At 50.7% G+C, this 13,262-nt stretch overlaps 1 protein-coding gene across 2 annotated transcripts in view; it reads left to right on the top strand.

Moving 5' to 3' along the window:
* Window positions 1–252: 252 nt before the first annotated feature.
* LOC135301080 (chromatin remodeling regulator CECR2) overlaps window positions 253–13,262 on the top strand; it is a 92,845-nt gene continuing 79,835 nt past the window's right edge. The window contains exon 1 of one of the 2 annotated variants that reach the window (XM_064421296.1): window positions 253–523. In XM_064421296.1, the coding sequence (XP_064277366.1) occupies window positions 341–523 (183 nt within the window). In that variant the 5' untranslated portion in view covers window positions 253–340. The remainder of the gene's footprint in view (window positions 524–13,262) is intronic. The other variant, XM_064421297.1, reaches the window with a different exon arrangement.

A 13,262-nucleotide genomic window follows, 5' to 3' on the forward strand; every position in this document is an offset into this window, starting at 1 on the left:
CGGCCCCCCCCGCGCCCATCTGTTCCCGGCGGCGCGGCCGCAGGCGCGCGGGAGGCGGAGGGCGCTGAGGGCGCTGGGCATGGGCCCGCGCAGCGGCGGCCGCCCGCGGTAGGGGGGGCAGCGGCGGCGGCGGCAGCAGCAGCGCCCCCGCCGGCCCTCAGCCGCCCCGTGCGCGGGCGGCAGCGAGGGGGCAGCGCGGGGCCGCCGGGGGGCGGCCGCTGAGCGGCGTGGCGCCGGGGGGCGGGCGGGGCCGCAGCGCCGAGCGGCGGCGGCACACGCAGCCGCCCGCGGAGTGAGGGAGGCAGCGACCGAGCGGGCGGGCGGACGGCGGCCGCGGGAGATGTGCCCGGAGGAGGACGGCGGCTGCGGCGGAGGCGGCGGCGGCGGCGGCAGCGTAGCCGGCACCGGCGGCCCCGAGGCGGCGGCGCTGGACGAGCTCCGCTCCTGGTGGGAAGTCCCGGCCATCGCGCACTTTTGCTCGCTCTTCCGCACCGCCTTCCGCCTGCCGGACTTCGAGATCGAGGTGAGGAGCCCGCGGACGCCGCGCCGCGTCCCGCTGGGCACCGGCAGCGCGGCGGCACAGCCCGGCGGGTCCCGCACGCCGCTCCCGCTGCCCCCCGGCCGCGGGGATCCCGCCGGGGCGTTCGCCGGCAACTTCCCCGCGGCCGCCGGGCGCGCTCGCAAACTTTGGGCGCGCCGGTGCCGGGCGGCGGCGGCGCCCCGGCTGCGCGCATTGTTCCGCCGGGCCGGTGTCCGCACACAAAGGTGGCGGGGGGACGGACGCGGCACGGAGCCCGCCGTGCCCAAAATGGTGGCGGCCAGAGGCGGGCCCGGCCCGGTAGCCCCCCGGCTCCCCCGGGCGGGTTTGCCCAGCCCGCTCAGCTGTGCCCGGCTCGGCTCCTTTTGCTGCGGGTGGGGGTCCGCACCTGGCCGGGTCCTGGCGAGCCTTTCTGCCGCATCCCGGCGCGGCCGGAGCGCTCCGCCGCTCATTGTGCGGCTCAGCGGAGCCGCCGGGGCACCGACGGTGCCTTCACCGCCGCCCCTGTGCCCCGCGGAGCGAGCGCTCCCACCTTCTGACCCGTTTTCTCTCGCAACTTTCTTGTCCGGATTTTACTTCGTTTGTTTTTTTTTTTTTTTTCTCCTATGATTTTTTTCTATGATTTTAATTCTTATTTTCATGCGCGCCGCTAATGTCCCGTAAATATTTTCCGCGCCGGCTACACACGTTGCAAACAAAGTGTGTCCTGGTAGGAAATCTTTTGTGCTTGCCGTGAAAAGCTATTCTTGCCAGCGCGTTGGCAATAAACCGGGTGAATAACGTGGTGGCGTGTGTTTTTTAAAGACAGTAATTGCCCCGTGAATGCGAATTCCAAAGATGCTTAAAAGTTCAATGAGATGCGCGAAGCCCCAAAGAGCAAAAACTCCTCGAGCAGGATGTGGATTTCTGAAGAGGGGGAATCCCTTATGCGGCACGAAATCTTGAAAGGGGATAAGATCTCTCAATGATGCAACTTCTTGCGAAAGAGAACTCCCCTCCCCCTCCTGTTGATGCCAAACCATTAAAGGGGGAGGCTCTCCGGGCCCAACAGCGTAAAGTCTTGAAGGAACCTGAATTTACAATGATAAAAGGGCCAAGGCACTAGCCTTTCACCTTTGGAGGCAATTAGCATCTGGCTTGCTTCACAAATGAAGTAAATGTGGGCTCCCCTTTGGTTCGCGGAGCACGCTTAGGCTGGGGGAGTTAACATCATCACTCGGAACAAATTAACTTGCTTTTTTTGGGGGGGATGCCCGGGAGGAGGAGGAGTGCGGGCGCGTTGGTGCTGGGGGTGTTGCGGAGCAGAAGCAGCACGCCGAAAACACGGTCCGAAAAGCTCCGTGCACGTGGATGGCCGCAGCCCGTGGCAGAAATGGGTTTTGAGGCATGGCGATTGTCCGAGGGGCGGTGGGAATTGCGGGTAGAGCCGGGATGCGGCTGTCAGAGCTCTGCTCCTTTCGGGCACGTGGAGTGAATTTCCTTCTCCGCCAGAGTGTGAGCAGCACCAGCAGTTTCAAAAGTTGCTGCTCCTTGAAGCTCACCATCTCCTTTCCTCTCTGCCTGGTGTAGCTGTTCCGCTCTCACCGCTGGTTTCGGGGATGTCTGGGAGCAGATCTTTGCACAAAGAGCTCTCTCAAATAATTCACAGTCTGAAACCAATAGCCAGCGATTGGAGTTACACTTTTTCCTAAGAGTATTGCTGTGTTTGGTTTTTGTTGCTTTATTTGTGCTTTATTTATCTGCATAAATAAGATTTCTTCCACGGTTTTGGACCTAATAATACCAGTGCCCTTTCTGGCTGGTCTCACTGCTACCTCTGATACATGCCTGAGTTTCAGGGGTGTCTGAATAAAATGGAAGTGGCTATTCTTCTAGGGGTTTGTGGAGATGCCAGGATTTAAAACAATTTTAGGTGGAAATAAAACCGTAGCTATCCATCAAAAAGTGACTCTGTGCTCGTGTATGAATGACGTTTTCTTGCTTTGGTAATTGTGGAGAGGTGTGCTTGGGGCTGAACACCAATGGATTGGGGTATGCCCCTTCCCTCAGAAGTTACTGCTTTTCACGAGTAACCCTGGGTGATTGCCCCAGTGCATGTGGGCACAGAGTAAAACGGGTGCTTGGAGTGAATCTGTGAATGCAGAAGGAAAAATGGAGATCTCAGGCTCAGAGTGTTTCAGCTGGAGGATGCTCAGGCTCAAACCCCTTGAGCTTCACAGCTGATGTTTGTCCAGCTCTGCCCAGTCTCTCCAAGGGATGACTTTACACTGGATGCAGCTGTCTCTTCTTGGATTTTCTCTTCTTCCTAGGAGGTGTGAGCTCCTCTGAGCTTAAATTCTGGCTGGTGGCACTTTACTTGCTGTTTTTCTGATACCTGTGTATCTCCAGGAGGGAATTTGGTGCTAAACTCTTACAACATCCTTACAAAAGGCAGAAGTTTTGAACGAGCCTTAATTCTGCTTGAAACAAATATCCCCTGCTCTCACTCTCCCTCCAATTTCAACAGGCAGGTCAGGTTTAGGTTTCATTGCTACCATCCCTGCAGTCCTCAAATGAGACAAAACCTGATCTTTCAATTTGTGGTGTTCTATTGGTCATTTTAAAAAAGCTCTGGGTATTTTTTGGGGTTTTTTTTTACCCTCATATCCCCCCCCTTCCCCCCTGATATTTTTTTTCTTCTGGTGGTTTCTCCATAGGAGCTGGAAGGCTCTGTAATGATAGGCCATCTGGACCTATCCCTCCTGTGCTGAGCAGATTTGATGAGGGTATTTGAGAAGTTTGGGGCCTTTAGTCGTCTAGAGAGGCAGAATGGAGCTCTTTTTTTTTTTCCCCTTTTCACTTTTTAAATGCGAACCCTTTACCCTATACTTACTGGCTCAAAAGAAGGTGAAGCTTCCAGGCTTCCAGATGTGGGACTGCCATCAGCAGCTGGATGGCAGAAACCCGGAAATCAAATGTTTTTTCATTTTCTTTTTGCTGGACCCGTGTAGAGCCAGAGACCGCAGGGGAAGGGGTGTCCTAGGAGAAGGAGGAGCATCCATCAGGCTGGACTCTGGGCATTGTTTGGGGAGGGGGTGGGCACAGCTGGCCCTCAGGCTGGCTCTGGCAGATGCAGGCGCCTGGGTTCCTCTTTTTAAATCTCTGCTGCGGCAGCACCACCCGGCAATGGGCTCAGGAGGGGTTCAGCTACCGCCAGCAGGTCAAAAGTTCAGTGGGACAGAAGCGGGTGCTTCGGGACGTGTTCAGCTTCATGCTGTGTTTTCACATGGATCTGAGGATGGCAGAGAGCACTTCTGCCTTCTGGGGTGGGTTGGCTCTTTTTTTTTTTTTTTTTTTCCCTTCCTCCCCTTTTAAATGGCTGCCTTGTCAGCCATCTGCTGTACAAAACTTGCGTGCCACTTCAAAAGTGGTCTTTTGGTTGTGTTGGCTCGGTTGTCATGGCGTATTTCTTGGTGGTTTGTAGAATCACAGAATCACAGAATGGGTAAGGTTGCAGGGGACCACACTGAGTCATCTGATCCAAGCTCCCTGCACCACACTAATCTGCACTGGGGGGTTTGTCCTTACCTACTCTAACAGGAGGTGTGGCTGTGTGGGGCACATCATTATTTTTTTGGTTGTCATTGCCTTGATGGACAGAAAGGATGCTTTCCACAGTCAGGTTAGTGCAGGTGATGATGGGTAGTGATTTATTTCCCTCTTCAAGACTGGACTGTAATGTGGGACAACTCTTGTGTCAGAGTATCTCCTGGCTGTGTGCCCTTCCCCTCTGCAACTGAAATGTCCTCCTGGAGGCTGTGGGGATTGTTTGTATGGAAAATATTGGGAGAATATTTAACGTTTTCAACCGTATTTCTGCACAGCTTGAAAATGCTGGACAGGAGCCAGTGTGGTGTGGCCACCCAGCTCCTTGGCATGTGCTCTCAGGAGCTGTGGACTCCCAACATTTAGCAACTTCTACCTGGGTAGGTCGAGGGGTGGTTGACTTTCCAGAACGTGCTTGGAAATAGTCAAAACATTGTTGTTAACTTAGTTTATTTGGAAAAGGGGGAAAAGCCACATTACACAGGGAAAACATAAATCTTTTCCTGTGGTTTTTAAAAGCACCTTTGGGCAAATTGCCTCTGCTGTTAACTTCACTACAGCTTTAAGATGCTTTTCCTTGCCTCTTGCCCCTTCCTAGCACTTCAGGCTCTGGCTCTGCCTTAGGTACATTCCTCCCACCCACAGGCAGGGAGGGCACTGCTGCTCTTGCCTACCTTTTTCCTTCTCTGGTGTGGTATCTCCGTGCAGGTCCTTGAACAGGCTCCTTCTGTCAGGAATGTTATGTGGCTGTTAGAAACCAGCAGCTGCTGCTGCTCCCCCGGGTCCCCCAGGAGGAGGAAGAGTGTGGAGAGAGGGAGAGCAGAGAACAGGGTTTCTTCTATCTGTGCAAACTGGATACAGCTTTAAAAGAAAAAAAAATTAATGTGTTAAACAGCGTGTTAGAATTTTAATGCTTTGAAAGGAATTTTTCCTAGTGATGGCAGGATGGCCAAATATGCTCTGACCTCCACTGTGGTATCATGTCAAGTCCTGCTGAAAATTCTCTGTGGATCCCCTTGCTCTGCCCTTCGGGTGTGTCCCTTGAGATCCATGCCACCAAAATGGCACAACCTTCCTGTTCTGTCAGTGGCTTGTATGGGGTTAATTACGCAGACAGGAGGGTTTGGTACCCAGGTACAGCCTCCACCTCTCCGTAGTGTTGGGGTCTGGTGCTGCATTCTGGTTGGTATTACAGCAGCATGTGCAATGTCTACTGGTGCCTCATCCTGTGGTAGTTGAGATGGCCAGGTGATCTCACCTTTCTGATCAGAAGAATTTAAAATCTAAGTAAGATCCATGCAGCAAGAAGGTGCTGCAAGCTGATGAAAGTGTTGGTGGATTCATGTAAGTCAGCTGTGTTCATAGTTTTGAGTTTAAATGCCTTTTCAGTAGAATAGTTCAGTCATTAGGATGTCCATCCCTCCTGCCATTTGCCTGATCACAGTAGGCAACATTAAAGTGGAAGGCAGTGGGCAGTGACTGAAGCAACAGCCAACAATAAATCTAAAACTTCCCTCTCATGTGAAGCACCTTGCTTTAGAAAAAAACACATTGAGGAAAGGTAGAGTGACTGGCAGTGCAGGGAGAAGTGTTGTACAGAGAGTAGACAGGGTTGGAAAAGATTGTGGAATTCACATACACTGAAAAGACAGTGTTGATCCTGTTGTGTGGAGAAACCCATTTATGGACCATTCTGAGTTTGGGTTATACACTAAGGCCACTCTGGGATGGCTCTGCTTCCCCTGGGCAGCATCAGCTTCATCCGAGGGGGTGAGCTGACTGTTGTTTAAAAAACCAAACAAAATCAAGGGCCAGTACTGGTTTTATTCCTTCTACCTGTCCCATCTGTTGTTTGGTGCAGTTGCTGCAGTGCCCCATCCCTCTCCCCATATTCCAGCACCAATTCTTCCATTGCTGCTTTTGCTGTCTTAGTTATTCTGTGTGTAATAGAATCGTTAGCACTCTACGTGTCAGTGCTGGGCTCTAGAGTTCATTGAGATTAATGGAGGGGGAGGCAGAGAGATGCTGCTCAGAGCTGTTGTTTCAAGTGGTCTGCAAATTGGAAAGCAGTTTCCATTTCAAATGCAAGTCACATATTTCCCAACCGTAGATCTTAAACTTTTACACAAGTGTTTACATTTTATATAATGATACTCTAGTGTAATTGGATACAAAAAAAAACAAACAAAAACCAAAAAACCAACCAACAACCAAACAAACAAAAAAAACCCACACCAAAAACAAACCAGAAAAACCTCAAAATAACAACCACAACAACAACAACAAAAAAGGAATAGATAGTTCAGGAGGCTGATACATGAGTTAAAATGTTACCTTAAGCCTGTGAAAAGAAACAAGTAGTGACTGCACGAAGCCAAAGGGTGTCTGGACAATGATATGGAAGGTTATTTTGACAGCAACATTTTGAATGGATCTGAGTTAGGTGACAGGGGAGTTGGGGAATGATTGTAGCAGTAGAAGAGAGAAGGGAAGGAGCACGATAAGAATTTCAGATGGAGCACATGGAGCCTGATATTTCAGATTTTATGTGGTGTTTGTATAGGCAATTCTTCTGCTGGCACAGCTGACACTGAAAATCATGCCTGGTGTTAGCTGAAGTGTTTGTGTACCCACAAGTTTAACAGTTTAAGCTGAGTTTATTTTAAGACTGATTTAAGATAATCAGGTGCAAGTCTTTCCCCACTAGAAAGAAAACATAATAGTTGGTGCAGGAACTTAAATATGACTTTGCAGTTTGCTTTGTTTAAGAAGACCCAAGTACTACAAACAAACCTGTGCCAATTCAGTCAACCGATTTAAACTTCTGCACAGCACATCTAAAGTTTTTCTTTGTGGAATTTGCTCTAAGCGGACCAGCTAAAAGTAACACCTTTAAAGTGTTGCAGCTTTATATGTAGACCTGCTTAACTGTGGTCTTTCTCTCCCAGCACATAATGCCGGCAGAGCTGTGCCATTCTGCCCCTGGCATCTGTTAAGTGCCTGCATGAAGGGTGAAGAATTAACTTTTGTAATGGCAATGGATGCTTTCATAGACTTCTTTCAGGCAAAAATCTCCTCCAGAAGAGAGCTGTGGGTAGAAATGACAACAGCCAAGGAGTTAAAATTCCTGAATTAAAAGTTTATCATGTAAACATTATTGTAGGTATGTATGAATTTAAAAAAAAAAAAAAATTTCTCCCCCCTCCTCGTTACCAGAAGCAACAGCATCTGCTGTGGTGGTGGGAACAATGCAGCCTAGTGATTCCTCCTTCCTTACAGTAGAGAATCCTGTTAAACACACAAGGCTGTGCCTCAGAGTGTATCCTTTCAGCAGGCTTGTTCCTTTTAATGGGTGCCCATTCCTGGGGTCTCCATTGTTTCACCAACAATAGCACTAGGGGCAGCTGATTTGGTTGACAGAAAATGCGTTAATTTAACAGATCTATTCCCTTTAGCCGGTCTCCTTCCTATTGTGCCCCAGTTCTCCCCCAGTTCCTGGGGAGGAGGGCCTCGGGAGCAGGGTCTGTTAGGTGGAAGGCTCCTGCAATTAGGAGGGGTTTGCAGCCTTTTGTGTGAGGAACAGAAAACAGCTGATGGGGAGAAGTGGGGAGAGTGCGGTTTGCTTACTGCCAGAACACTCATTTTTCTGCTTTTTGGGGAGGGCTTTACAGGGGATGGGGGAATAGCTCGACACTAGGAGCTGATGGCAGTCAAGGTCTTTGCTTTGCTCAGAGGTGGTCTTGCAGCCCAATGTGGCAACGCCTTTCAGTGCTGGCTCAACTTCTTGACAAACTCTTTATATTCTATAAATGCTTAGCTAAAACACCAGCTTCCCACCGAAAAAGCAAAGCTGCTGGTGTTATCCGGGGTAGGACTGCAGAGAGCTGGCTGGGGGAGGCAGTATGTAAAGTTAACACCAAATCACTTGAAACATGAGGGGCGTAATGGTCCTCAGGGACCCTTTCCCTGGGCTGGGCCACCAGTTTAGCGTGGTTTTTGGACTGGTCTGGTTTAAACAGTGTAGGTTATTCACCTTGGGTGCACTTAGGTTCAGCTCTTCCCTGTAGTAACTCACCTTCAGTAACAGGGGGGTGTCTCTGTTGGTTTTTACATCGTGGTCAAACAGACACATCCAGCCTGGTGGGAAGGAGGGTGCCTGCACTGCTGAGGGGGCAGTGAAACATGAAGCTCTTCTGCTCCTGGGGGCTGCCGGCTGCCAGAAGGATCTCGGCTGCCAGAAAGAAGATCTCGCTCCCTTTCAAGCCCTCGCTTCAGCCACGCTTCTGACTCTGTGGTTTGCCCCTTTCCTGGCAGCATCCCAGCTGCTGGCTGGGTCCTGGCTGCGTTTTTGTGGGGGTTGTAGGTCTGTGGTGGGAGCAGCACCTCCTGCTTTTGGTGCTGCAAGCTGCCGGCTCAATCCACCGTGGCTCTTGAAACTCTAGCCCTAGTTTAGTTCTGGGGTGTTGGGGCTGGTGGTGTAAAAGGAGCTCTGGAGGGTCTTTTTCCTCCTCTTTGGTAAAGCTGTTAATTCTCTGGCTCCTTCTCTCCAGCTAAGCCTGCTGTAAAGGGGCCAGAGCTTTGTATGGCCAGAGGGTTGGAAGGCAGACCTAGCATTCTCCTTTCTGCTGAGCCCTGTATGTAGGGAGTTGTGTGGCAGCAAAAATATTTATATATCCATAACACAAGGCAAAGAGGGTTGTGGTTGGAGGTTTTTGGGTTTTTTTTTTTACTTGCTTAGTTTTTTTTGTTTGTTTTAGGAGGCAAAGGGTGAGAGTTCACTTAAAGAGCTTGACTCTTAATAGTGCTTGTCATTGTCGCTAATATAAAACAAATGATGAGCATGGGAGAGGAGTCAAAGGCTCCCTCTTCTGGTGTTCTGAGAAGGTTCAAATACTGAAAAATAAGCAAGGAAAAAGACCCCTTCCATGCTTTCTTGTGATATTTTGTGACCTCACTTAGACCTAACCCTTGCTGGCCCACCACGTAAGTCTCTTCGTGTCTCATAAATACACAACCTTAGTGGCTCTCAGTGGAAGTGAAATGCATTTTCAAATGCAGAATATTGTAAGTAAAAGTGAGTCCTGGTTCCAGAAGGGTTCCCAGTCTGAGCATGGAAAATGGCAGCCCTGCATGTCCCTCCCTGCCTGTGACGTTTCTCAGTGCTTCCCTTTGCTTCTCCTCTTTACTGCACCCTCCTCTTGCAATGGTAATGTCATTTGTGTCCCGTGCTTTTCCCAGGTCACATGTGTGCATTGGCATGTAAACATGTTTGGGATGATTGGAATGGGCAAGTATGCTGAGCACTCCCTCTAGGAAAGCCTGTCTGTCCAAGGCTCTGGCATGCTGTTGCTTTAGCTTGAGTCAGTCCAGAACTCAAAACTTATTAGTGGTTGATTGATGGACAAATGTGCACAAGAAGTAACAGTTTGTTGGGAATTTTAGATGAGTTTTCTAAAAACCATTATATAAATTGTAATATCTCTGAAATTAATAGGATTTGAGAGCATTAGAGAAGGGACTTTTTTTCCTTTAATATTTTTTTTCTTCACTGGAGAGCTGGCCATCATGGGGCTTATTTTTCCCTGTGTCGTTAATGTGGACTCATGAGCAGTGTCTGGTGGAACCTGAGGACATCAATTCTCAACCTCCCTTCCAGGGCAGCAGCTCCTGCCACTGTCACAGCCACCAGCAAAACTGCTCACCCGGATTAAAAACTTCTCTCCAAAGTGAGCTGTGCCTCACCAGAAGCAGTTCCCCCAGCCAGCTCCCTCCACAGCCCCACAAAAGGGCTGTACCAGCATGACTGAAGCAGTGGCACAGGAATGGAAACAGGCAGCGGGGAGGGGAAGGGCTTTTTATAGCTGACACTTCTGCTGAAAGAAACGCTTATCGCACTGGGAGCAGGTGGAGAGAGCCTGCACAGGTAACAAGAGGTCACGCAGCAATGAGGGCACCTGGGGAAGAAACCTTATCAGTAAGACCCTCCCTGAAAGGGTTTTGGGTTGTATCAAGCCTTGGTACATTTCTTTTTTCAAGTGAGCGTTCTGGTTAGAAAAGTTTTCATTTGGAGTTAGGTGGTGAGCCTTGAAATTGTTGATTCAGTCCTGAATGTGCAGCTGAAATCAGTTCAACTTCACTGTAGCTGAGTCTTGCACAAAACCAGAGTAGTGTAAAATTCTTTTAGAGAAAATTCAGGCTTTATCTAAAAAACAAAACAATTTCCCACAGAGAAAAGGGTTTCTCTGTGGCTCTGGTCGCCCAGCAGTGCAGATATCTATCCATCAGGATTTGTTTGCCTGTGCTGAGGAGGCTGGAGCAGCTTGCCTTGTCAGACAGGGTAGCCATGTAGAATAAACAGGGAATAGCAGTCTCGATTTCCTTTCTTTCAGCCTGATACAAGGTGCAGAGGCACTGAAGACTATTTTGCCCTTAAGATAATTGTGAGTTGGAGAGGATCAAAGGGCTTGAGGGGGCTTTTTTGGTTGAAAGGGGATTTTCTCCATGGACAGCTGCAGTAGTGCATTAGTAGTGCAATGGATTATCTTTCCATGATCTGTAGGATCTCAACCAGCTATCGAGGGGCCCCACTGGAGGCTGCTGCTTGGGGGAGGCACAGTGAAAGTCTCCTAGCAGGGAGACCTGTAATGCCTGGCAGCTCGGACCACTTGACTCCCCCTGCCCCAGCAGGGTGGGTGGTGCTGGATATTCTTAGACTGCAGATAGTGCTGGGAGCATGAGGAAAGGGAGCCCAGCTCTCAGTCACGACTAAATGCAGCTGATGCCCTGCATCCACCCTGCTCTCCACTGGAAGTGCTTATTAAGGAATGTGAGAAGCGAGCTGATTCCAGCTGCTGTGGCATCCCCTAAAGGGAAATGTGTAATTTGGGAGGGTGTTGCGAGTCCCTTGGTGGAACAAACTGCTCTCTGTAGTAAACATCTGACCTGCCAACTGCCCGGACTTTGTCATTTTGGGAAGTTTTGGATGATGGCTGATCTGCAAATAGCTGTGGCATTGAGAGGGTGTCCCTGCACATGCCTGGATGGGTATCTGTATCCTTCCTCTGCGCTGCAGGGAGGCAACACATCTGGCCTGACTGTGGCAAGGGTGGCAAGAGGGGATGGGACAGGGCTTGGTGCTATCAGAGGTGGAGATCAGGTCACGCTGTGCCTCCCTGACCTGGTTTCAGGGCCCGGGGATGAGGGGGCTGGAATGAGCTGTCAAGGAATGCGGGTTCCCAGGTGGCCGGGTCCCCAGGTGGCCACTTCAGTGCTTGGGCTCAAATTGCATCTGTGCTGGTTAATGAGTGCTGGGGCAGCCCTGCCCCGCCAGGTCCCCCTGTGCACACCTCCTCAGAGAGTGACCAGCAAGAAAGGGGTGACCACAGCATCTTGTGGGGTGTTCAACTCACCCTCCCAGCACTTTCAGAGTCTTCTGTTAACTTTAATGGTGGAAGCTTTATGGCTTTTTGGTCGGTTGGGGTTTTTTGGGACTAGTGAAACACAAGATGGGATGAGCCCGGCTTTGGATTTCAGGGCTGGGGGTTTTTTTGGGACAGGCAGTTAGAAAGCCTTGCCTTTATTTGTAAGCAGGACTGGTTTCAGAATTTAAGAGCCGCCATATGATGTTGTGTTGTTTTTCCTTGGAGTAGCAACTACAGTTTATAATCATTGCCTAGTCCTTAGCCAGTTGGCAGGGAGACTGCTGTGAAGGGATTGATTATTAGTGGATGCTTCATTGTGCTGTCCAAGCCTGACTTTCTTGCTCTAACCAGTTTCCTTCAGTTGGAATGGCCGTAGTCAGCAGAGGGAAGAGAGGGATGGTGTCTCTTCCCTCTCAGCAGTGCTGTTTCTTGTTCATGGGATGTATTCAGGATAAGAAGGGTCAACAGAAAGTGTCAACACTTGAGCATTCTCATAGAAAGCCAGCTGGCTGGCTGGCTGCTGGGGACTGCTCACAATTTTTCTGCTTCCTCTTGTGATTCTCTATTTGTTTTCGGAGTGGTGACTTAAAACTTGCCCTGTTTGGTGTGAGCATCCTGGAGGCTCCACCCTTTCCCTGGGGGAGGCACCGACAGAGTGGAAACATAATCAGGAAGATGATCTGGAGCTCAGAAAGGCGAAGACACGCTGGCAGCTGTGGCAATTGAAGATGAGTTAGGGTTTAAACTGGCAGTGGGGACACACACAAGTACAGAGCAGCGCAGGCTGGAGCTTGGGCAGCAACATCTGCCAGGCTCCTTGGAGAGGAGCTGGGATGGTTTGGTCGTGCTGAGCCACATCCTGCTGCAGCTCCTGATAAACCTGGGCTAGCTAATTAGAAGCTAGAATTTGTGCAGCTATGCACAAGGCAGCTTTGGGAAAGGGAGTTTGAGCTGGGTCTGGGCAGGGGTGGTGTGTGAGGAAGGGGAGGTGTGTGTCAGGCTTGGGCTGGGCTGCACATCCCACCCTGCCACGCTTAGGCTGAACAGCAGCAACTGGAAGAAAGCAGCTGAGCTAATGCTTAAAAGGTGGAGGGATGAAAGACTCCACACCAGGTCTTGGACGTATGATCCTAACCCTCTGCTTGTCTCCTGCTTTCCTCCCCCACTCCCAAAGCCCCTCTTGGGCTGTGTGGAAGTGTCCCAGTTCTTGCAGCTGTGTTAGTTGTAATGGGTCATTTAGTCCTGAAATCCCTGTTTAAAAGGGGCAAGTCCTTGCCTCGTGTGACAGCTGCCGCCCTGCACTTTTCCCCAGGCTGGAAATAACTGCATATGACACAGGCTCCCGTGGCATGGGGGAGGGAGGAAGGTTTCTGGGTTTTTGGCTTCCTCTTCGTGCTGTAATGGCTTTGCCGTGTGCCTGCTCTCCCATGTGGACCATAGCAGAGCCATGCCCCACATATTGAGCAGATCTCTCAGCTGGCAGTGCCCAGGCAATGCCCTTAAGAGGCTGGCACTCTCCAGGCTCTGGAGCCTTCCTGTGCATCTGGGGGCAGGGCAGAAGGGATGGGAGGTGGTGGTGATGCTTGCCTGGAGCATCAGGGAGCCTGTTCTGTGCAGAGGCAGGGACAAGGAGAGAGAAGGTGGGAATGTTTCTGCTCCCTGCTTCCCTCTTCGAAATCCAAAGCCTTGAGCCCATGGAAACCTGGCCAGCTTTTCCT

Source organism: Passer domesticus, chromosome 5, assembly GCF_036417665.1.
Source record: "Passer domesticus isolate bPasDom1 chromosome 5, bPasDom1.hap1, whole genome shotgun sequence".
In the NCBI taxonomy this organism is placed as follows: domain Eukaryota; kingdom Metazoa; phylum Chordata; class Aves; order Passeriformes; family Passeridae; genus Passer; species Passer domesticus.